The sequence below is a fragment of the Ictalurus punctatus genome, chromosome 8 (genome assembly GCF_001660625.3).
Source record: "Ictalurus punctatus breed USDA103 chromosome 8, Coco_2.0, whole genome shotgun sequence".
Classification (NCBI taxonomy): Eukaryota; Metazoa; Chordata; class Actinopteri; order Siluriformes; family Ictaluridae; genus Ictalurus; species Ictalurus punctatus.
In genome coordinates, this window is record NC_030423.2 from 2,600,688 (window position 1) to 2,623,647 (window position 22,960).

At 39.4% G+C, this 22,960-nt stretch overlaps 1 protein-coding gene across 1 annotated transcript; it reads right to left on the reverse strand.

Moving 5' to 3' along the window:
- Positions 1-10,922: 10,922 nt before the first annotated feature.
- tbx22 (T-box transcription factor 22) lies at positions 10,923-17,754 on the reverse strand. Its single transcript, XM_017473535.3, has 8 exons — positions 17,165-17,754; positions 16,633-16,786; positions 16,212-16,313; positions 15,354-15,528; positions 14,512-14,676; positions 13,614-13,678; positions 13,409-13,494; positions 10,923-12,852 (listed from the first exon to the last, which is right to left on the reverse strand). Exons 1-8 carry the CDS (start codon positions 17,385-17,387, stop codon positions 12,305-12,307), a joined length of 1,518 nt encoding a protein of 505 aa, XP_017329024.1. The 5' UTR covers positions 17,388-17,754; the 3' UTR covers positions 10,923-12,304.
- Between the last annotated feature and the right edge of the window lie 5,206 nt (positions 17,755-22,960).

The following is a 22,960-nucleotide window of genomic DNA, read 5'->3' on the forward strand; positions in this document are numbered from 1 at the left end:
CCTGACTTTAATAACCCCTTTAAATGAACTCATATCCCTAGGGGATCACATACCTTTTCCAACAGAGATATTTAATTTAGGATAATTTTGCTCAATAAACGTAAAGACTGTCATGTTTTTGCATCGTTTGTTTAGTTGAGTTCTCTTTGTCTCGTTTTAGGACTTAGATGAAGATCTGGTAACATTTCAGGTCAAATTTATGCAGAAATGGAGAAAATTGTAGAAGTTTCTGGAAGCCCTGTAGTAGCTCTTTTCCGTCCTTATTTAAAGGATTTTGTTCTGAATACTGTGCTGCATTCGTGCTTTACAGTCAAAACAAGCAAAGCTTATATATAGCCTCAAAAGTTCACTTTAGTTGTCCTCCAGGCCTTTTGGTGGTGCTGAGCTCGCCTGTGTATTCCTTCTTTTTTTTTAGAATGTACCAAACTGTTAATTGGGCCACTCCTAAAATTTCTGCTATCTCTCTGATAGATCTCTGGTTTGTCCTTCACTTGCATCATCACCTGTTCGGACCGCGTAAGAACAGCTACCAAATGCAAATTCAGATCTTTTAGTTCCTTAATTTGTCATGAAATAATGAGGAAACAGGCCACACTTGGTCAACTGTCCAGTTACTTTTGAGCCTGTGAAAATATGTTAAAAAAAAAAAAAATTTAAAAAATGGCTGTGATTCCTAAACAGTCAATGCACCATTTTTGTTAAATGCTTTGCATTAAAGCTGAAAGTCTACACTTAAATCACATCTCGATTGCTTGATTTCGAATCCATCGTGGTGGTGTACAGAGGCAAAAATAATGATAAATCGTGTCACTGTGCAAATAATTATTTATATGACTATGTATATTTACATTAGGGATGTAAACGAATACTAATGCATTATTTGGAACGAACAGATAACATGTTCTGTATGGATACAAATACAGATGAATGATACATTATATGGCCAAAAGCTATATGTACTTGTTGAACATCTCACTTTGTTGTTATAATAACCTCCAATCTTCTGGGAAGGCTTTCCATTAGACATTTGGCCAAACAGTGTAGTTGCACTATTCATTTTTTTTTTTTTTGACAATTTGGTAGTAAGTTTAATTGGGCATTTGGCTGAAATTAGACGTATACAAGAAGGAACTCGGGACCTGATGAAAAAGATACGCAAGCAGGAAGCAGTTTCATATGAGTGAGTGGTCAGATATGAAGCTTGTGGATATGAGCAAGAGGCCATATATCAAGCTTACAAAAGAAAGAAAGACAATAAAAATGAATACGGGTCAATGCATGATGCATTTACAAGCTTTGTTCATACAGATACAGATACTGGCCTGACTTACATACACAACAATGAAGGAGTGCTTATATAAATAGGGAACGGGGTCTCTCGAGTGGCCCAACATTTTGCATCAGAAGATCACAAATCTCAGATGAAGCCACAGCCATCCATGGACAGGAGTCAAAAGAGCAAAATTCTTTGGAATTTTGGGTGGAAAGGATAGCATACGGTCTACTGTCAATCACAGCAATGCTATGCAGTTGTGGGCATCTATGAACTTCTGTATGTAGAAGAGGGTAGATAGTGCTGTCCTCCGAGTGTGTTGCACTGCCTTGTGACACAGCATCAGCAGCGGTATAGTAAAAACCAACTAATATTTCTCTTTATTTGCTTTCTTAAACATTTTCTGTTTTACGACGCAGCATATTTTTTTTTATTATTTCAAGCATTTATTTCTAGAAAGAAGCTCAAATGTCTGCCAATAAGAATAAGACAATTTCATGCAAGAAATGAGTAACGGTCATATACAGTTATGTGAAAAACTAAGTACACCCTATGCAAATTGTCGGCTTTATTTATTTATTTATTTGACATATTTGGGCAAGTAAACATTTGATCATCTTTGAAACAGTGCCTATTAATGGAGTTGATATTCTTGAACCAAACCACAAGGAAAATTTGCTTTTCCAATCATTTAATAATAATAATAATAATAATAATAATAATAATAATAATAATAAAAGCTGTCTTTTATACCTCTTCTCTCTTGTACCATTACTTAACAAGACTGCCTCAAATAAAATAAAGATTGCAGTGAAACAAGTTTCCTGAAAGAACTGAGTCTAAGCATGAGGGAAGTGAATGTTGTTGGGATGTTTTTCCCAGCATTTAGTTATAAACAAGCTGTGTATGTAGTCCAGAGAGGCAGCTTTGTCAGCCAGAGCTCTTGAGGCAATTCACGTACCCAGTCATTGCCCACCTAGTCTGCTATGAATAGCCTCAGAGAGGAGGACACAGGCAGCAGCATGTGAGCTCCCACCAGGGTTGGCCATCCATTTACCACAATATCTTGATCAAGCTTGATCACTACCACCCTGTCTGGCCCAACCCTCCTGTTATCCACTCTCTCCAATATGTGACTGACACACACACTGAATATATGTGTGTGTGTGTACAGTTATCTAATCAGCCACTGATGCGGCAGCAGCACAATGCAAGAACAATAATCATGCCGATACAGGTCACGAGCTTCAGTTATTGTTCACAGCTCTGTGACTTTAACCGTGGTATGGATGGTGGTGCTAGATGGTCTGGTTTGGGTATTTCAGAAACTGTTGGTTGTTTGCCTTTTACTGATCTTTGCAGGCTACCGTATCCATTTAAACAGGATCCTACAGGTATCTTCTAGGTGCAGTGACCGGTATGCAACACTAGAGGTAGATATTCAGATCAAAAGAATAACAAAAGGTAAATGGGTTCATCAGGTAAGCAATGAGGCAAATACTCTGCTCTAATGAAAAAGAAACATTTTATTACGTACACTCTAACAGGTGTAGTATCATCAAAAGGTGCTTCAACAATGTATTAGCTTATGGGTGTGCACACTTACGCAACCAGGTCATTGTACGTTTTTCTTTTTTTTTTTTTAAATTTTCCTTTATTCCCCTAAAATGTTTCTGATTGTTTTTCACTTAATATTTATATGCTGTAATTTCTCATTGAGGATGGAAAAAGTTCTGACATGATTTATCTTGGTTTAATTAATTAATTTATTTATTTATTTATTTTTAAAACCTTTTAACAGGGGTGTGTAGATTTTTTATATCCACTGTATATCACAACACTTTCTCTCCTCATGTTTTTATATCGCTTTATTATTATTATTATTATTTTTTTTTTTTAAAAAACATTTTCATTTTTTACTATCCTTTGCTTGTAGGATTAGCTCTCTCAGAGACTGGCCAGACTACGAGAGCAAATAGAGTGATATCGACGTTTGTCTACATGGTGAAGATGATGTACGGAGTATATGTCACTGTGAGCCAGTAGAAAGGTACTAGCACATGAAAAGCATTAAAGCTGACTTGTGCATATAAGTGCACACCTCTTTGCCTCGCCTCATGATGGCGTTATTGAGAAGGAACATGAACAGAACGCGGTCGTGGTGACGGGGAAGATTCCTCATGTCTTTTCCTTGTATATCAAGTATGTGCAATGGAAAAATACTTTTGCGCCGTGTTTTGTCCTGCCACTGTGTTTAGAAGACTGTATGTATAATTTCATCTACATGACTATATGACCGAGGAAAGCGTAGACATTTGCCATGATGATGCTGCTTTATATATAAACACATGATATATAAAATGCTGGATGTGTTGAAAATGGTTAAATGTCTAATGCTTTTGGAAAATGGAAAATTATTGCTGTATGTCAAACTATAATACCGTCTTAGGAATAAATCTATTTATGTTAATGAATGGTTCCGTCTTTGATGTACATAAATATGAAGCACCTCCAACAGTATTGAAGCAATTTTGTAGATAAAACTTCTCATTTGTACTGTCATATCAGCATTCAGGTATTTTTATTTATATGCATTTGTACATATAAGATCTGATGCCCTGTGTTGATTTAATTTATTATTGCATCTTAATTCAGTTCAGTTCAAACTGCTTAACAAACTACTAATTTGCATGCCGTAGAACCATAGAAAAAGAACCTTGTTTGTTTGTTTGTTTGTTTGTTTGTTTTTTTGCTCTTTTTAATTTATTTATATATGTTCAAAAATGTAATCCAGGATTTGCTTTAAATTTAAAAATGTCTTCCTAGTCTTCCTGTGGAATAATTACAGTCGGGTCCAAGTATTTGGACAGTGACACAATTTTCGTCATTTTCGCCTCTGTACCCCACCGCAGTGGATTTGAAACCCAGCGATCACGATGTGTCTAAAAGTCTACACTTCAGTCAGATCTCGATTGCTTCATTTCAATTCCGTTGTGGTGGGGTAAAGAGGTCAAATGACAAGAAAATTGGCTGGCTGTCCAAATACTTATGGACCCGACTGTATATTACACACAAGTTGTAACTTACAGCTTGTTTTATATTTAAAAAAAAAAAAAAAAAAAAGCAGAATCTTGCTACCTTGTCTCACAGGATTTCAGATCTGTAGTTTTTTAATATAAATCCCACTTTCCTTGAATCAGAAAGCATTTATATCTCTTTATTTAACCAGTTGGCCGGCCTGTCTTTTTCTGCCAAATCATTTGTTATTGCAGCTTTGACAGCAGAGATCATCTCATCCACTACCAGAAGGGCCAAGACTGGAAGCTTGTGACTTAAATGGTCGGCTTTCATAACAGCCCCTCGGCTGGCTGTCTCGGCTTCCCTTCTGCACCAGCGCAGCAACAGGAAACAGATGTAAGGTCAAAAGTCTCACCTGGGTCGGAAGCGAGGCTCAGTGACTCGCATGCCAAGCCATCATTACCAAGCAATGAAGGGAGCGCCCTATCTGCCTCAGCTGCAACCAATTTCAGGTACTGAGTGTGGCCCGTGTGCTGACGTACCCCACCAGGACTCGGACACATGACCTCTGGCTCCTAGGGAAAGCCCATCCCAGCTCATTCTAATCAAGAGTCTTTGATTGACGGCAAAGCTGGGCAGAAGCCTTCATTATGCACATTGGTGCAGACAATTTTATTACCTGTTGTTAGGCCATTACATTACTTATGATCCTTTCAGATGGTGATGTTAATTCAAAGCAGGGATGAGGTCTGATATGCTGCCTTTGAGGAGAAGGCCTGCCCTGAAACTATTATCGTAGCAACTATGCAACACTGATTTTAAATCGTCTTTAATGGCTCTCATATCATCTTTGTAAATAAATAAATAAAGGTCCACAGTTTAGATATGAGACCTGTCGTGTATTAAACCAATAATTAATACATCACAAAGCATATTACGTACTATTTCAATAATATGCAATAATGAACACATGATAGCACATAAAACATGTGATAATATTACATATACAATTTTATTTATTTATTTATTTTTTGCTAAAATTACTACGACTCCCTGTCCAGACTCTTGTCCTTGTTTCTGTCTGTTCTCTTAGCAAATGCAACCAAATTTTCCCTAGGTATCTTGAATAAAAAAGATCTTCTTAGCCACCGTCGTGCTAGAACTGAGCGTCGATTGATCCACCCCGCCTCCACTTGGGCTGTGAAATGATACCGTACCTCTTCTCTGAAGATACTCTTAGATGGAAGTCTGTGATGGACTACGGTGCGGGCATTCAATCCTTTCCTCTCTTGTTAAAACATTCGATTCTCCTTGCGCCTCATGGCTGTCAGAAAGACTAAGGTAGCAAGCAGACACAGAAAACTGTGTGCATTGGTTCAGCTTGCTCTGATGAGGCATGTGTGTCCAATCACTTCATGAAAAGGGCTTTCCCCAGTTCTTTTACAGACAAGCACACACAGGGCATCTGCTTATGATCATGCTGCCATGCATGGCACTTCCTCACAGTTGTGTTAATGCTGCTTTTAATATGTTTTTATTGCTTTTGCTGCTCCAGCTGGCCCTGTCATTCACACTTGTTAAGTATTTGAGTCATTAAGCATAAAATGGCCTGGAACTCTCACTCTAGTAACTTTCTCTGCAACCCCTGCAACCTCTCCAAACCTCAGGCTCCGCTATCTATTACAACAGCACATAACATGGTCATGTAAGCCCGATCTGCCAACTTCAAATGTTAAAGGAGTAGTTTTATGGTGGTGCCCTCGTGCACTGAGGCCAGGGCGAGTGACGGCTGGAGAATGACATACAGGGCTGTCGCAACACATTGACAGCCCGCTGTATTATGGTGCAGTGATGTCGAAGTCAAAGGTTAATAAGGTATAAACTTTTGCTTGGTTGGTGATAAGATGATGGGCTGCTGAAGTCTGGTAAGCCATGGTGGAGAGTGAACGGACTTCATAGGGTCAACTGACGCGAAATAAAACCCCCCCAAAAAACCCTACGCATCTGTTTTCCAGAATGATATGAACGTATTATGAGCCACCATGTTGTACAAGATCATGATAAACACTTTATGTGTGTGGGCTTCACCACGTGTGTATATAGTGACGAAGATTAAAAGTCAGACAAGAGAGGGAGCGATTGGGGAAGGGGTGGAAACTGCACACATATGGAAAAGTGGTTGATGCGTTGCAGTTAGTCACACTCCTGCATCTCTAATTGAATTACCGCTGACAGCACACCACTGGCTGAGCGGTAGACCCTAAGCAGACGGCAGTCGGGTTTGAGTGTGTCAGTAGACTGGGGCATTCGCCCTGAAATCAATTACCAACACGAGGGGCCGGGGGATCGTGGCCTATCAGCCACATCCTGCAGGTCAGCTCTGGGACTGACAGCAGCATCTGGAGCCATACAACTGAACTGACCTTAGAGCACTACTTGAAAGTAGTCCTTGCAGGGAGCAGACACATTGTGGCTCTAAATCACCTGCTTGCCCTTGCCACCTGATACCTACGGCTGGAGCATCCCATGCTCTACTACTGTCCCTGCTTATGTTATAGAAAAGAAAGGGCTATGATTGACATGCAGTGGAAGCGAAAAAAAAATAACCTGTCATATACAGGAAACTGGTAGAGCTGAGGAACATCAATTCTGGTAAGGTTGGGGTATCATATCATGGATTATTATCTGATCTCAGAAGCATGGACCTATCTCATATCAATCTCAGGGCCCCTGGAAATCTTCCCTCAGCCTTTGTGAAGTCTCGTCTGATATCATGAAGAAGCGCACTTATATCCACGTTATATCTGTCTTGTCTGTATCGTCTATCTCATTTCATGGCTCATTTGCACCTGGTACAAACGCATATGTGACAAATAAACGCTTGAATCTTGATAAGGGCAAATACACATCATGTTTATATTACATAAGCTCAATAGAGGAAGAAATATATGATTAAAGACGATTAAATGGTTGATTCACTTCTGTCTTTCCAACTCTCTCAACAGCATCCATAATATCGTCATTGAAAGTGGACTTATTTGAACATTTCTGTTAGGTTATAATGCATAGAATGCGACCTTACCTCAAAATGCAATTCCCAACAATGTAGAATTCATTCGCCGACAACTCAGCAAGTGCAGGCTTGACATGTGACTAAAGGTTCTTGTGTGGAGAACCACAGGAACTTGAGATCTGGAGAAGACATCAGACCTTGCGAAAGGGGTTGTTTGTCAGGGGATTGCAACGAAAGGGATGATGGACAGCAGGGGTCAGAAAGTGGAAAGTGTTTTGTTGGTCCAGTATGAATTCCCTGAAACTTGCTGACAGGTCTCTCCACAGTTCAGTTCCCCTTTATGCAGCTGTGGGCCACAATACTACAGAGGGAATTGATGTAGTAGGAGAGCATGATGCAGAAAGCTTCCGCGGAAGTTATTTATGTCGAATCATACCATGCTGAAGTGAACGGCCAGTTATAAATGAGAGGAATGTACAGAACAATAACCGGCAAGTCATTAGGTAGGTACAGAACACACACACACACTGTTCCAGATAGCTAAATGTGACAGGATTCATTTGATCATATCTCAGATTGGACTGCTCAGTCAAATGTGAATGTTATTAGGGTCATTAACAGTACCAGGAGGGGGCTGAAGTGATGGATGACATCAGAACATGAGCAGGGAATTCAGCCCACACAAACAGAAACTGAGCTCCTGGCTGCTCTGGGCCTGGCTGTGAGGCCTCAAGCTAAAGCTTTTCCTTCCACGTGCTCCTGACCCCAACAGCCCCCTGCTAACACACTGCACACACTGCACACATGCCTGACTGACACCACGACCCCTTTAGATGACCTCTCCAGCAGGTATGCGGTTATGTGGAAGTGCTAGTAATTCACATCATCTTACGATTTTACTATGGCCAATACCACAGAAATAGGAACTCTTAGACCGCCACCCCACCCCCCTCCCCTCCCAGCACAACCCCAAGACCTTTTTTCTACTTATGTCTAATCAGTCATACATTGATCAGTCGTAGTTGTAAATCCTATTCAAGATTGCTTCCTAGGCTTCAACTAGAATCAAATACAACGCCGGGGTCTTTTCACCATTCCAGAAGAGAAGAAACCGTGCATCTTCAGGTTATTCAGTGGTGAAACTGTAAAACGATGGCTGTAAATTCAAGAAGTCAGCATTTCGAGCCAAAAGAGCTAAATATACCTCAGTGTGGCAGGCGGCAGATTTGCTATTTGAAGAGAAGAGTACCACTTAATAAGCTGTTAAACTGCCTTTGCTTTTCACATTATTGCCTGGAGGTAATTCAATTTCAGCGGCAGCTGGTTTCACTTGAAACTTTACAACACAGTTTAGTCATATCCCATAAGCTGCTCTGATAAATAACCTCCTTTTATTGAGTTTGCAGAGCAAATAGCATCCAATGTATAACTCACAGGACGGACCCAGACGCTGAGAGAGCTGCAGGGTATATACTCGTACCAGAGTCAGACTGAAACAGTGACTACCTCCTGTGTTTCCAGAGCTCTGTAAAGGAATTTCAACACCCACTTCACTAACAGACAAATTGAACACGTTTTTGTTTCATAGGGTGCCATTGTGTACTTGGTATAAGATGTTTACACTCAGACCGTTATGGAAATTTCCATTGATAGGCTGGGTATAGATATTCATTCTCCATTTTTATATAAGCTGTCAGTCACTACCATTGTCTTTGGATTTGTAGGATTTGGCCCAATGTGCTGGGTTTTGTTTAAAAAAAATGTAAAAAGTAAATAAATAAATAAATAAAGGCTATGAGGCAGCCTCATGATTTCTTTTGTAATGTCAACTGTAGTGTTTGGAAATGCAAATACATTTTTAAAAAAATTTTCCCCAAATAGACTTGCTTTTTTCTTTTCTTTTCTTTTCTTTTCTTTTCTTTTCTTTTCTTTTCTTTTGGGATCATTTGTGGCTTCCTGTTATGAGGTTAAAATGACAGTCCTACCGTTTTACATTATATAAACAGCATGGAATTATATCATATTCCGATCCCATGCGTATAACGTTGTCAGGGTTAAATGGAACAATTCTGGAGGAATATCTTCATAAGAATTTTTATTTTTTTTATTTATTTTTTTTAAATGGATGTCCACATGCCAACCCTACAAGTCTTGCAGATGTGCAAAATGAGGCAAGAAAATGCAAATTGCAGTCAGATAAAAGCTTTCTTTCAACGCATCAGTGTTCCTCATGATCTTCACCCTCAGGAAGTCCTAATGGAAACCAGGCACTCGTAATCAATTTATTTAGCGTTTTTGTGAGGAAACACAGTCCAGGAATTGAAGCATGGCTGCTTTGATTGACAGGTAGGGGTAATTTGATTTAAATCCAATTCTCTTCCTTTTGGCTGGTTTAGGATTTAATTGATTAACAGGTGCAACCTATTTACACATGACGTCTGGACTGAGAGCGATCTCTTTCAAACAACTGTGTGGAAACCGCTGGGTTTTTTTACACAGTGTTTACAAATGAGATGAGCTGCACAAAGTCTAATTAATCTTTCCTTTCTTGGATGGTGTGTGGGGGAACTGAATGACTCTGACAAGAAAATTGGGGGAAACAGACCATTTCCACAACTTTGGATAATCCCTTTTTGCTGAGCCCTGAAAAGCGGCTAGGCTAGCTGTGGAAATTATGCCCAAGTTGCTCTGAGCTGTGGGGAAATTATCACATCAGAATGCAAGGAGAGTTCCTGCTAAGTTACCAAACCACTTAGTAGGCAGTATAAACCAGTCTTAAACTAGAGAATGACACATATGATTAACATTCTGCTTTTTGAACGTGAACATAACACTGTTTTGTGATTATAGGCTGCATATACTGGATTAGATACAGTGGTGCTTGAAAGTTTGTGAACGCTTTAGAGTTTTCTATATTTCTGCATAAATATGACCTAAACCTTTGTCAGATTTTCACACAAGTCCTAAAAGTAGATAAAGCACCCAAGACCACAAACACACAAGTCGCTTTTACCAAAGAACCGTTAAAGAAGAGTAAAGTTAATGTTTAGGAACGGCCAAGTCAAGGTCTTGACCTTAATCCAATAGAAATGTTGTGGAAGGACCTGAAGCGAGCAGTTCACGTGAGGAAACACACCAACATCCCAGAGCTGAAGCTGTTCTGTACAGAGGAACGGGATAAAATTCCTCCGAGCCGACGTGCAGATGATCGACAGTTACCGGAAACTTTTAGTTACAGGTATTACAGCACAAAAGGGTCACACCAGATACTGAAAGCAAAGTTTCACACACTTTTGCCACTCACAGATATGTAATCTTGTTTCATCATTTTCCTCAATAAATAAATGACCACGCATAATATTTTTGTCTCATGTGTGAGTTAGATTCTTGTTGTCTTCTTTTAGGACATGGATGATGTTTTAGGTCATATTTATGCAGGGATATAGAAAATCCTCTAGTTATATTCTAAAAAATTCTTTAATTATATAGAAATTTTCAAGAACCGCTGTACATAAGAAGTATTTGCTCCATGAAACAAATTTATGTAAATGCTTTTAAAGAACAGTCCAATCTGAAGTACATTAAATATGTTTATATTGATACATTTTTGATGTTCTTAGCACTTTTTAGCTAATTTGTTGGTGCTGTATTTTCATTATTCCCATGAGATGTTAGTGGTTGTCTGCCACTCTGGCATCACAGGGACACATTGCTAGCACAGTTACAATGTTGCTTTGTAGAAGAAGAAGAAGAAAAAAATCAGCTATATCAAACATAAGAGATTTTGCTGTTAGCTCCTAAAACCAAAAGAACAAAAGCTTCTTTTCTCACTCGCCATTTTCTATCAACATTCATTATCTCATTAACGAGGAACCCGATGTAGAAGTTGTGGAAACGGTAAACGCTGGTCTCAGAGCTCCAGAATGCAAAGCAGCTATACAACGCAGTTGCGCTGGATTATGACAGAGACCCAAACTGTCTACGTAGAGATCTACTAGATGACAAGCACAATGGTGTTTATAGTGGAATTAGCGTGAAAGTTGAAGATCTGGAAAACTTTGTGTTTGAGCAGAGTGTACAGATGAGGAGGAGAACGCTCTGGACAGGCTAAAGGACTAAAGCGTCGCTGCCTCACTTTCTGTACGTAGAGATTCATTCTCACTGGTTCCACTATCAGAGAGCGTTTGAATGGCACTGTTGGTAATGTAGGAAACCTAAATTCAAATAAAGTGAAAATAAACAAACATGTTGATGAAAGAATTTTTTGGGGGGAGAAAAAATCAGCCTCCAAATGAATAATAAAATACATCTGTTGCACCACTGATAACCACCTGTTGATCATAAACATTAATATGTGAGTCATTCAGTTTGGGGTTTCTTCTTCTTCTTCTTCCTTTTTTTTTTATTTTTATGTTTTTTTACTGTTTTTTTTTTTGGTTGGTTTTTTTTGTTTTTTTTCATTGGTTAAGGTCAAAATGCTTATTCTTTATCCGGCTTTGCAACTGAAATTGTGATATGTTTTATTAAATTTTTTACTTTACTATGTAACGTTGGTTCAAGTTTTATGACACCAACATATAAAATAATAAAACATATATGTATATAAGCCTTTATGGTATATTTAAAAAAAAAAAATAATAATAATAATAAAAATGATGTAACAGGTGGTTGGAAAAATATACCAAAATATGTCATAATACAATATTTTCTCAGTGAATCGGGAGGGTTCTGACTTAAAATAACAAGACTGCCACTGGAAATCACAGGTAGAAATCTCTTAATCTCTTAATAGAAACCGTTCCGTCAGTCCTGTCTTCCACGAGGAAGAATGAAGTTTTAGCACTGTAGTGTTCCAGAATAGTAACAGTCTCATGCTCCACTCATTCAAATTGCATCCTAGCTATACTGCGTTGAGCCATATGAATAACAGGAGGAACAGCAGCTATGTATCGGCATTAAGGACATGTTTACCTAGAGTTCAGTTCCAGCATCTGCCAAGGTCAGAAGCAATGATTGACAGTCGAATGCCAGGCTGTTTGGCGCAGAAGGCTTTCGGATGATGCCAGGATTATGCTGTCAGCTGGTTTTGATGAGCTGGTGATGCTGGAGATGTGAGGTCTGAAAGGTAAACTGTAGCTATACAGACCATACGGTGACATGAGAGAAGATGTTGCGGTATCCGGGTGAGCTCCAGAGGTTCGGCTCGACTGGAGGTTCTGGATGGAAATCAAGCAGTGGCTATGGAGGCACTGGCCCTTGCAACCACCTATTTTTTTGCCATGGAGAGGAGACAGCATGGGGTAGTCTATCAAGGTTCGCAAGCCTGAGTAACCTCTGAGTCGGTCTGGTATGAGGCTGCAGTAGGGTCGGCTTGTGAAGGAGGGGTTTGAAGAGGTCACTTTAGAGCAGAGGGGGACACTGAGGTTGTGAAGATCACTGTCAGGGCCAGAGAGGTTGAACGGGTAGGAGAGCAAGGAACTGGAGTGTGGCAAGAGGCTTTTCAGAGAGGAAACGTCACCACAGCTCTCGGACGACCCGCAGTTTTCACCTGCATAACGTATTAAAATGATACATGACATTCTAGCAAATTTACCATCACAGAAAGGAACATTCAGTGATTTCATTATGGAATTTTCTCGGCCCCTGAGCTTGAGAAAAGATTTTCTTTTTAATAGAAAAGCATCATGTACGAGGTATGTTCGATTGGCATTGGTCAGACGCAACTATCGTGCTTTAAAAACCTTTAAAATAAATAAACCTGTAATGAACATTATATGGTACTCACTGGTACCCCCCCCCCCCCCCCCCCAATGCTTTATAAGTTAAGCAATTTTGCATTTCTTTTTATTATTATTATTAAACACCTTTTCATTCAAGACTTACTAGTAGATCATCTTAATAATATTTGTAATTTTACATACAAACACACTATACTTTTTTTTTTTTTTTTTTTTTTTTTTTTTTAATCTTTCTGGTTCTAATCATTTGTATATTTTCATGAAAATAAACATTTCCTCCATTCACCATAATTCACATAATAATAATAATAATAATAATAATAATAATAATAATAATAAGTCAATGAATAATCTAGTGATCTGTACCTTGCAGCTCCAGAGTAAATGGTTTCAAACTGAGACCAAATGTATTTCGCCAGGGGTAAGAGTCCAGAACGCCATCTAGTACGCCCCTATGGGAGACAAGCTTCCTTTAGAATGAATGTAGAAGAAAAAAAACCCCCAAAACAAATACTAATCTGAGTTATGAAATGTACTTTCAGGAACTAAATTTGTAAATGTATTCCTTCACCTGTTTCTTCCTGGGTCTCTGAAGCCCTTGGCAAAGGGGTTCCTGTCAATCTTCAGTTTTGTTATCTTAAAGACAGAGAAAGTGAATACGACATTACTTGCACGTTATTTAGTTCATAAACCTAATAATACTCAAAAACAGACCACAATCCCAGTATTCCTTGTGCAAGGGAGAGGGGTCGGTCCTTTTCTCGTGGCCACACAGGGCGAGATGTGAGGGCAGACAACACACTTTGATAACTGAGGAGTTATAAGCAGGATACCCTTTTTTTTAATTTTATATAGACTAGTATGTGAAATGGGTTGCACTCCAAAAGCCTCCAGGCACAGCCCCAAAATTTCAAATAAAGTTGTTGGGTTTTTTGGGTTTTTTTTTTTTTTTTTTTTTTGCAGTAGAACTGGACCCTGGTGACAGGAGTTGGCAGCATTTCTGTGGCTTCCTGTTTCTGGAACAACATGTGTAAATACTGAAATCCGACGCGGTTCTGCTACTCCCTAGAAGCTAAACAGTGTGATTTATGCAGTCAGGTTCGGGCAAAACCGGCGAGATGTGTGTTCATGTGAATATGATATGCTTCCAATGAAAAGGCGATAGTGGAGAATTCTGCAGCTGACCATAATGCCCGTAAAATGTATAAACAAGGATGGAATGGAAACCAAGGACTTTTATTCCTCTTCTCCATGTTGTACACTAATATGCTTTGACAAGACTAATGTAAAAGCTTACTTAGGCCTAATACTGCGTACAGCGTGCAAATGGAAATGTCACCTTGAGGTTCTAGAGCTCGATATTTCAACAGAACTCGGACTGAAGCAAGCTGTGTCCACTGGGACGTTTTAATTCGAAACATCAGTTGTGTTTTGAGAATGAGTTGAGGGTTTAAAAGTGGTGCTTTTACCTGTTGGTTTTGGTAGGCGGTCACGGTTGTGAACTGCGTCTCGGGGAAGGAGAAGGTGCACACGCCTTCAGTCGGGAGCGCAGCGATTTGCGACACGTCCAGACATGGCTCGTGTACGACTACGTGCACGCGCGGCTTGTACTTGTGCATGGACTGCAGGATGATCTGGATGTGAAAATGGACACGTGTGCAATTTAGAATAAGTCGTTACAACAGACATTCCGTGTTTAAAGAGAGCATCCGACGCGGAGACGCCAAGCGGTTAAAATGCGTAAAAGCGCGCAAGGGTTCAGCTGGAGCGTGAAGGTTTGCCACTTGTTGTAGAGCTTGTTGTGTTACGCTCCAAAGAAAACACATGGAGATACAAACGTGTACACTTATGGAGCCTCTGTGTAAGCTACTCGGCCACAGTGTGAAGCATTTTATGGAAGAAAACTGACCAACTGTCAATCACTGCCTCTGATCTTGCCAGATGCTGGAACTGAACTGTAGATAAACAGGGCCTTAATTACAATGCGTAGTTGCTGTTCTCCTGCCATCCATAAGCAAGACACTTAGGATACAGTGTGAATGAGTGGCGCATAAGATCATTTTTTTTATATAATGGAAGTGGTTTCTAAAAAGATCTAAACATTACGCAGCTGCTGTTCTCTCACAGTGTACACCTCCACGAAAAGGCTATGTTTATGTTGTTTGCCAGATTAGCCTCTACACCATTTGGTCCTAGCCTATTAGTTATCTTGATAGACTAGACTTAAAAATAAATAAATAAACAAATAAATAAAACGTAGTACACATGCATTAGATTATGTGGGATGTAGGAATTTGTCCGCGCATCTCACATGGCCCTTGTCGTCCATCTCGTTGTTTGTTAATTTCACCCGGTCGAAGCTGATCACTTGACGCATCCACGTCTCTCCTGAGCATGGCGAGTCCGGGTGTATGTAAAGCCGCGGGGTGATGCACGAGTGATCCGTGTTTCCAGCCACCATCCACTGGGAACTGTGGTACACATACCTTTCGGATTCCAAAAAAAAAAAAAAAAAGGTACTTTTTTTTTTTTTTACTTTTTTACTTCTCAACATGTTAGGATTATATTTAAAGATTTTAGTTAGGCCTACAGCTACACTCCATTTCTTTTAGACATTCCAACAGTGTTTTAACCCAACGCAACAAGCAAGTACGCAAATTCAATGACAGACTCCTGTTGAATTGAATGGTTTCCCCTGTTATTAAAATGATTTCTAAACTGAAACTCGAGCCCCATTTGCAAACCTTGGTTTATATATAAATGTAAAATAAACATGTGTTTTTTTAAAAAAAAAAAAAAAACATTTATTTAGTTATTCAAAATCTCCTGTTTACGCGTACGAGTATTCATAATCTGTTGTATGCTGCTTAGGTTATATCTAACTTAATTCCGGCCATCATGTTGTTTGTTCCTCATTTATATTTTGCTGTGTATAAAAATTCACAATTCCCCAACTGATATATTGGAAATGAATTATTTCGGGTGCGTTTTTAAGATGCCCGTTGTTGCCTCTTCAAACTCCAAATGACTGGCTGTTATTTTACCTTATTTGCGCTCCTGTTCCCAAATTTGCCCTATTATTATTATTATTATTATTATTATTATTATTATTATTATTATTATTAAACTGTATGATTCAAACAGTAGTATCTTAGTCCCAGCCTCGTACCTGTATCTCTTTGAATCCACGAGTTTGATGTCCATGGCGATGTAGTATTGTTTGAACGGGTCCAGGTTCCTCACTTTCACTCGAATAGATGGAAACATTCGCCTGATGAAGGATTATATATATGTATAATTTATTTTTTTTCATATATTTTTCAGCTTTAGAGTAACCATACAATTTTGCAACATTGTGTGTCTGAACCGGATGTCACATCATTTCCACTGCACTCCTTTTTTCGCTGCATTATGCCCAGAGAGAAATCCAATCCCAATCTAAACATATGTTCATCTGAATTATAATCCGTAAAGGCCTATAGAAATAATCCACTTGATTTAAAGTCGTCTACTTTATTTCAATTATTTATTCTCTTAGACTCACTGAAGGTGGAGTCTACTCAACAGTAAAAAGCAAATGACGAGCCCACCTGCCCGCTTTGGTGATGATCATCTCTGTTCCGATCTCGTGAAATCTGCGCCATAGATCGGACCCTTGCAGTTCCACGTGGATCTGTGTGTCCGGATCGGTTTTGTCCCCAGCGGGTTTGCTCGTGGTCTCAACAGCTTCCTCGATTTGATTCGCTGCAGAACAAAATCAGTACATTAACAGCATGTTTAGTATGGCAGGGGAAAAAAAAAAAAAGAAGAGATCAACTTACAAATATGAAAGGTTTTATAGGTGATTTAAACGTGCGTTGGCCTACTGAGGGCTCTTACACACACACACACACACACACACACACACACACACACACACACCAAATGCGCATTGTGATTAAAATATAATGCGCAGAACTGACACTGTAGTACATGTAGGCTAGTATATGTCAATTACTTATTAAATCTAGATTTGTGCTGGCACTCTGAGGGATTGGATGGGATATAGCAGTTAGCCAGCATCAGTGGTCATGGTGATAAAGTCAGTGCGCAAATAGACAGTGAAGATGAGAGCACGCTCACCGCTGTCCTCTCCTTCATCCACGACAGTCCCAGTCGATGTATCCAAGCCGCAGTCACTTTCCTCTCTCTTCTCATCCTTCGCTTTTTCTACTTTCATCCTTTTGCAGCTTTTCCCCACTAAAGCCTCCACAGAGAAAGCGTGCGCTCTCCGGCTCAAGCCCTGCGCCCGCGGGCAGGCGACCGAAACTCTCTCCCCGGCTTCACTCAGACCTTGCATGGCCATCCAGATCGACGAAATGTAGCAGCTTTAAGCGACTTCCCTTGCTGTTTTTTATTTTATTTTATTTTTATTTTATTTTATTTATTTATTTTTTTAAACCAGGCTTTTCCAACAGGCTTCCAGACGTCTGTCCCGTGCGCGCTTGCGTTTAAATCATTTCGCAGTTTTCAGTCGCGTCCACTTCCACGCACACTTCCCCACCCACTTTACATGCAGCTCCTAAACTGGGAGGCACCCAGAGGGGCGCAGAGGAAGGGCAGAATAACGACGACTTCCCAAAAAGAACAAGTGACAGCTACCGAATTTCTTTACGCGAAGCCGGTCAGAGGATGGTCTGCACAAACTTATGATTTATGCACCGAAGAGAATGTCTTCCGGCCTCTTGTCACTGATTTGCGCAAAGAATGTTAAACGGGCGATTTCATCCCGCGCGTGCAGTTTTACAGCATGCGTTTAATGCGTGCATCGTGATGGATGACTTTAAAGTATCTTGGACCAAATAAATCTTTTATCTAGGAAAAAATATTAAATAAACTCTTTCGTCTTCTTCTACTTCTTCTATTATTATTATTATTATTATTATTATTATTATTATTATTATTATTATTATTATTATCATTATTATTATTATTATTATTATTATTATTATTACTATTACCATTGTTGTTATTATTATTTATTATTATTTATTAGGAGTAGTAGTAGGCTATCAGTAAATTAACAGCCTTGTTCTGTAGCCCGTTACATTAATCATATTATTATGATTGCATACAATTCTTTCTGCAGAATTATTATTTTTAATTTTTTTTTTTACTTTGCTGCATGTTTAATTTTTTTATTTACAATCATTCATGCCCGCTTATATGATTTTCTTCACATTTCCCTAAAGCTATATTTGCTACAAATGAGTCAATGAACGAAATCGGATGATGGTTATCCGTAAATAAATATATGGTAAAAAATTTTTTTTTATTTATTTATTTATTTTTAAATCTAACAAATTCTAGTAAAAATAACCTAATAATCCCTTCCCCCAAACCCCTCTTTTTATTTTTTTCAGCTGATGAAGTCACCCCTCTCTATCTTTTACTTATTGTCTTTGCATATTATCCTAAAGGAACAAATCATAGGCTAATTTATTCAAAGGAAGAAGGGGAGGGGGAAAAAAAAAAATCCAGCAAGAAATGTTTTAGTCTTACTAAATATTACCATCTGGAGGCGCGCATTTAAAACATCTCCGTGAAACTCACTGCTTCGGTTAAAGCTAACATTTCCTATAACAATTTGGGGCTTTCCGTAAAATAAAGACTTCTGAGGCGAGTTCTGCCTGGTTCCCATAACAGGCCTACCAAAACTATCATACTGAGTTTGGAAACATTGCGAAACCGGTCGTAATGACAGGTTAGGATTATTAAATTACCGCGTGACGTGAAATGTATCCGTTGTATACACAAATAATAGTAAACACAATTAAAGGCCGACTTATTAAAATGTTTTCATCATAGAAACTAATTGCCCTGCAGACGGGAACAGACAGCTGTGTTTACGCGTTGGTTTGGTTGGCCATAACCAAAATAATCAGCTCAGGTAATTTGTTCCTTTCTTGTCACCTCAGTGAGGTTTCTCCATCCACTCTGCCATCATTTATACCGCAATGGTAACTGCGACAGGGCTGTTTCATAAGCTGTTATTGTGAAAACCACCTGAATAAAATATCCCAAATCACTTATTTCATCTCTGCGTTTTTTTCTTCTTTTTTTTCTTCTTTTTCCCAAAGCGTGTGACGTTACGCGTGTTTATTATTCGGTGTAATTGAATCAAATCAGCCGAAAGGTTATTACAATAGTCACGGCACAGAGAATTTTTTTTACATCTGAAAATAGCTAGGAAGTCCAAATTTCTTCAAGGAAAAATATACCACGCAAATTAGAAGGTTTTGTTTTCCATTCGGGGTAAATATTATACATTATAAACTTCTCGACTGGTTTCATTCACCTCAGACTTCTGCGCGCGTGTGTGTGTATATATATATAATATATAAAATAATATATAATATATATAGTGGTCAAACTGAGCTTCAGGTCTACTGAATAGAGTCTACATTGAGTATCCTATGGACAAGCTGTAGATGAATTAAGCCAATAATATCCTGATGTCTTCCAGTCTTCTGGGAGGTGAACTGTTATGAAGCCGGACTACCTCAATTCCCAAAGTCTTGATGGAAACTTGGCCATCCTGAGCTGATCTGTGTTAAGTTACATATATGCTGAGGTGCAGAACTTCAGACAATCAGTCAGAGGGACAAAGTAAACATTTAAGGGAAATACACCACGGATGACTGATTGCTAGTTAAATGAAAGGCATAAAATAAAATTCCCTAAACTGTGTTTGAAAATAATGATAAACACAGTCCTTTGCTTCTCTGAGGAGTATGGAGATCACAGTGCACAAGCTGAAATCGAATCAGATGTCGGTGAAGACGCCGGCTGGTTTGCTTAAACGAGTATTAAGCTGTTGCTGCCTTTTTAAAAAAAAAAAATAATAAAAATAAGTCATAGAGTATTGATACAGAAGATCAGTCCATCAGTTCATTCAGACACCTCGTGTCATTTTGGACTAATTGCTTTTTTATTAGTTTGCTTCCATGTCAGCCATGAGCTCTGGCAGAATGGCGGGAAATCGGAGCTTCTGCATGAAGTTTCTCTCTGTAAACATTGGCAAGCACTGTAGAGGACAAGCATGGTGCCCTAACCAGGAGAGTAATTGTAGACAGCAGTGCTAAGCAGGCCAGTTGAACTTGCCACTAATTGGGAACGACTTCTCCTTTGCTAGTTTACTTTAGAGCTTGAAACTGACACAGAGCAGAATGCACATGGCTTTTCTGAGACACCTTGTGTGTGGTGTGGATAGCCATGACCCTGAGGAGCAAGCTGGCGGGATAAGCAAAGGGTGTCAGAAAATCTATCCTGGCATAGATTTCGACTTATCGATTTCCAACAGGGCTGCCCACAGGTTGTGGTATTTGCCACACAACATTCTTGTGTCGTACTCCATTCGCCTCAAGCACAGGCGTGCATGGGAACTTCTGGCACAGGCTAGGTTCTCAGAAGCTGTGTTTTCCTGTGTATGTTTTCTTTCTAAATGTCCAGCATTTAGAGGTAGCATTCCTGCAGTAAGTCGCCACTGGCTGACTCATATTATGCGCCTGTTGTCTTGAGCTTGTCTGTATTTGACGTGCACACTGGCACCTACTCCATACTGTCCATGTGATTTTAATAATGCAACAGGCCTGGGTTTTAAACATCTCCTCATGCATTCTGGGTAAATGTGTTTCTCGCGGGTGACATCAGATCAGATGAAAGGACGGACGGAAAGAACAGAAGGGATGACAAAAATCCGAATGGGCCGAAAACATAAAGGAGAAAGCAATAAAGAAATAAATAAAATAATAAAAAAACAAGCTCGCCATGGAAGATGAATTTAGGATTTAGCAGTTAAGGGGTGACAAATTCTTATGACCTGGTCTATGGCATCATTTCACCAAGCGAATCGTCAATGAAGGCCACATCTGCTCGTCATCAGAGCCCTCTCCGAAATGATCTTATCGAGACATTAACGTTAAATACTGCCTCTTTTATGGTACTATAGTGAGCAACAAAATGATAATTAAAAAGACTTTGCTCATTTTTAAAGGCTACCTCAGAGAGGCTGAATGTTAAGGATTGCGGCTCTGCCTGAGACTTAATTGACCGTGGCATCCAACTTGAGCCCACGGACAATTGCTTACGCTTCTTTGATTGTTCATTGAGTCTGATCCAAAGTACTCTTCTGTGTATGCTCCATTTATATTAACTGTCTACCATTTAGTGCATTCCATCTCCATCACGTATGGCCCTACTGGGCATCCGAACATTTAAGTCAATGAAAGCTGAGCATAAACTAGTTCAAAAGGTGAAATGGAAGGAGAATGAAATGTGCTGTATCGTTATTAATATAACAAAAGATGTGCAATTTACTCAACATAGCCGCTATTGGCTGAGTAACAATGATTGTTTAACACTTCCCTTGCGGCTTAGAGCCTTATGTAACATTAACCGTATGATTAGTATGTAAGGAAAAGGAGTAATTTGTCTCTAGTTGTCTATAGTCATTTATATAGTAACTCATCCGGAACAATAATGTGCAGGTCTGTTTTGAATTCAATTTAGTTTCACTGTGTCCCAATTATTTAATGGCCTTGGTATAACTTAATAACCTAATATAATCAAGGTACTTATGGTCTATGAAATTTATGAATGGATGATTCTTCCAATGCCAGCTTCACAGTGAGGAGTTCCCTGTTGCTGATGTTGTATTTATGCTTCCTGGGGAAGAAGGTCACTGGGGGGAGCTTGGGTTTTTCTCCAAATTCGCTGTGAGAGGACAGACCTCAGTGCTGTCGCAGAGGCATCTACCTCCAATGTGAATAGCTTGGAGGGATCACGATGTTTTATGATAGGGGTTGAGAGAGATGCTTCTTTGAGGCATTCAAATGATTGATTTGCTGAGGGATTCAACCTTTCGGATCCCTTTTTTTCAGCAGGATTGTTAGGGGTGACGCTACGATGTTGAAGCTTCGTATGAATCGCCAATAAAAGTTCACAAATCCTAGAATACGTTGCAGTTCCGGGATTGTCGTGGGAATGGAACAATCGGTGACAGCGGTGACTTTGTCTTGGTCCATAAATCACCCCCCTCTTGGCCAATGACGTATGAAAAATGTATGAGAAACTCACATTTTCCCCTTGAGTTTCTGCTCAAGAAGCCTGGATTTTGGTGTGCTAACTTGTTAGGGGAATAAATCAGGATGTTGTTGATATAAGAATATGAATTCATGAATTTCACCAGCATGTCCCATAAAACATCATTAATAAAGCACTGGAACCCTGCTGGCACTCAAGACAGCCCCTATGGCATGATGCAGTATTTAAAGTGGCCAGAGGTGGTGCTAAAGGCTGTTTTCCACTCATCCCCTTCACAGATACGCACTAAATTCTATGCACTCTGCAGCTCGTTTCATGAAGATTTTGAGGGAAATCTTGTGGGAATACTACTTAGGACTTGGTTTCTGGGGTTTCTATGGTCATAGAGGCTATGCAGACAGACAGAACTTGGAGACACTGGGAATGACAGTGCGCAGCGTGTGGTGGCCATATTTGTAGACCAAGTGGTGTTATGGGAGCTGTAGTTAGATGCCGATTCTGGTGTTAACGTGATATATAAATATATATTCTAAATAAAAAAACAAACCACAATATGTTTGACAAAAATGGTTACTGTAGCGTCGGTAACATGTCTTCTAAAATATATAGGATGTATGTGTTTCCTGGAGACTCGGGAGGCCACTGAGACAGCCGAGGCAGTGCAGATATGGTGCGCATGGCATTTGTTGAAGCCAGTACAAGTGTGGCTTGAGAATTTAATGGATCAAAATACAGCATCAATCATTAATTGCATCTTCTAGTAGCTGTCTGCCAGGCAGTGTGTTGGGAATTATAACTGACTGGTGCTTCTGTTGCAGGTCATGGACTCTTTCT

Coding starts and splice junctions, on each gene's coding strand:
- tbx22 (XM_017473535.3), bottom strand. CDS start 17,387: ATGGCCATGCAAGGTCTGAGTGAAGCCGGGGAGAGAGTTTCGGTCGCC. Junction 13,495..13,613: donor AGAGACCCAGGAAGAAACAG/GTGAAGGAATAC, acceptor TGTCTCCCATAG/GGGCGTACTAGATGGCGTTC. Junction 12,853..13,408: donor ATTTACTCTGGAGCTGCAAG/GTACAGATCACT, acceptor TACGTTATGCAG/GTGAAAACTGCGGGTCGTCC.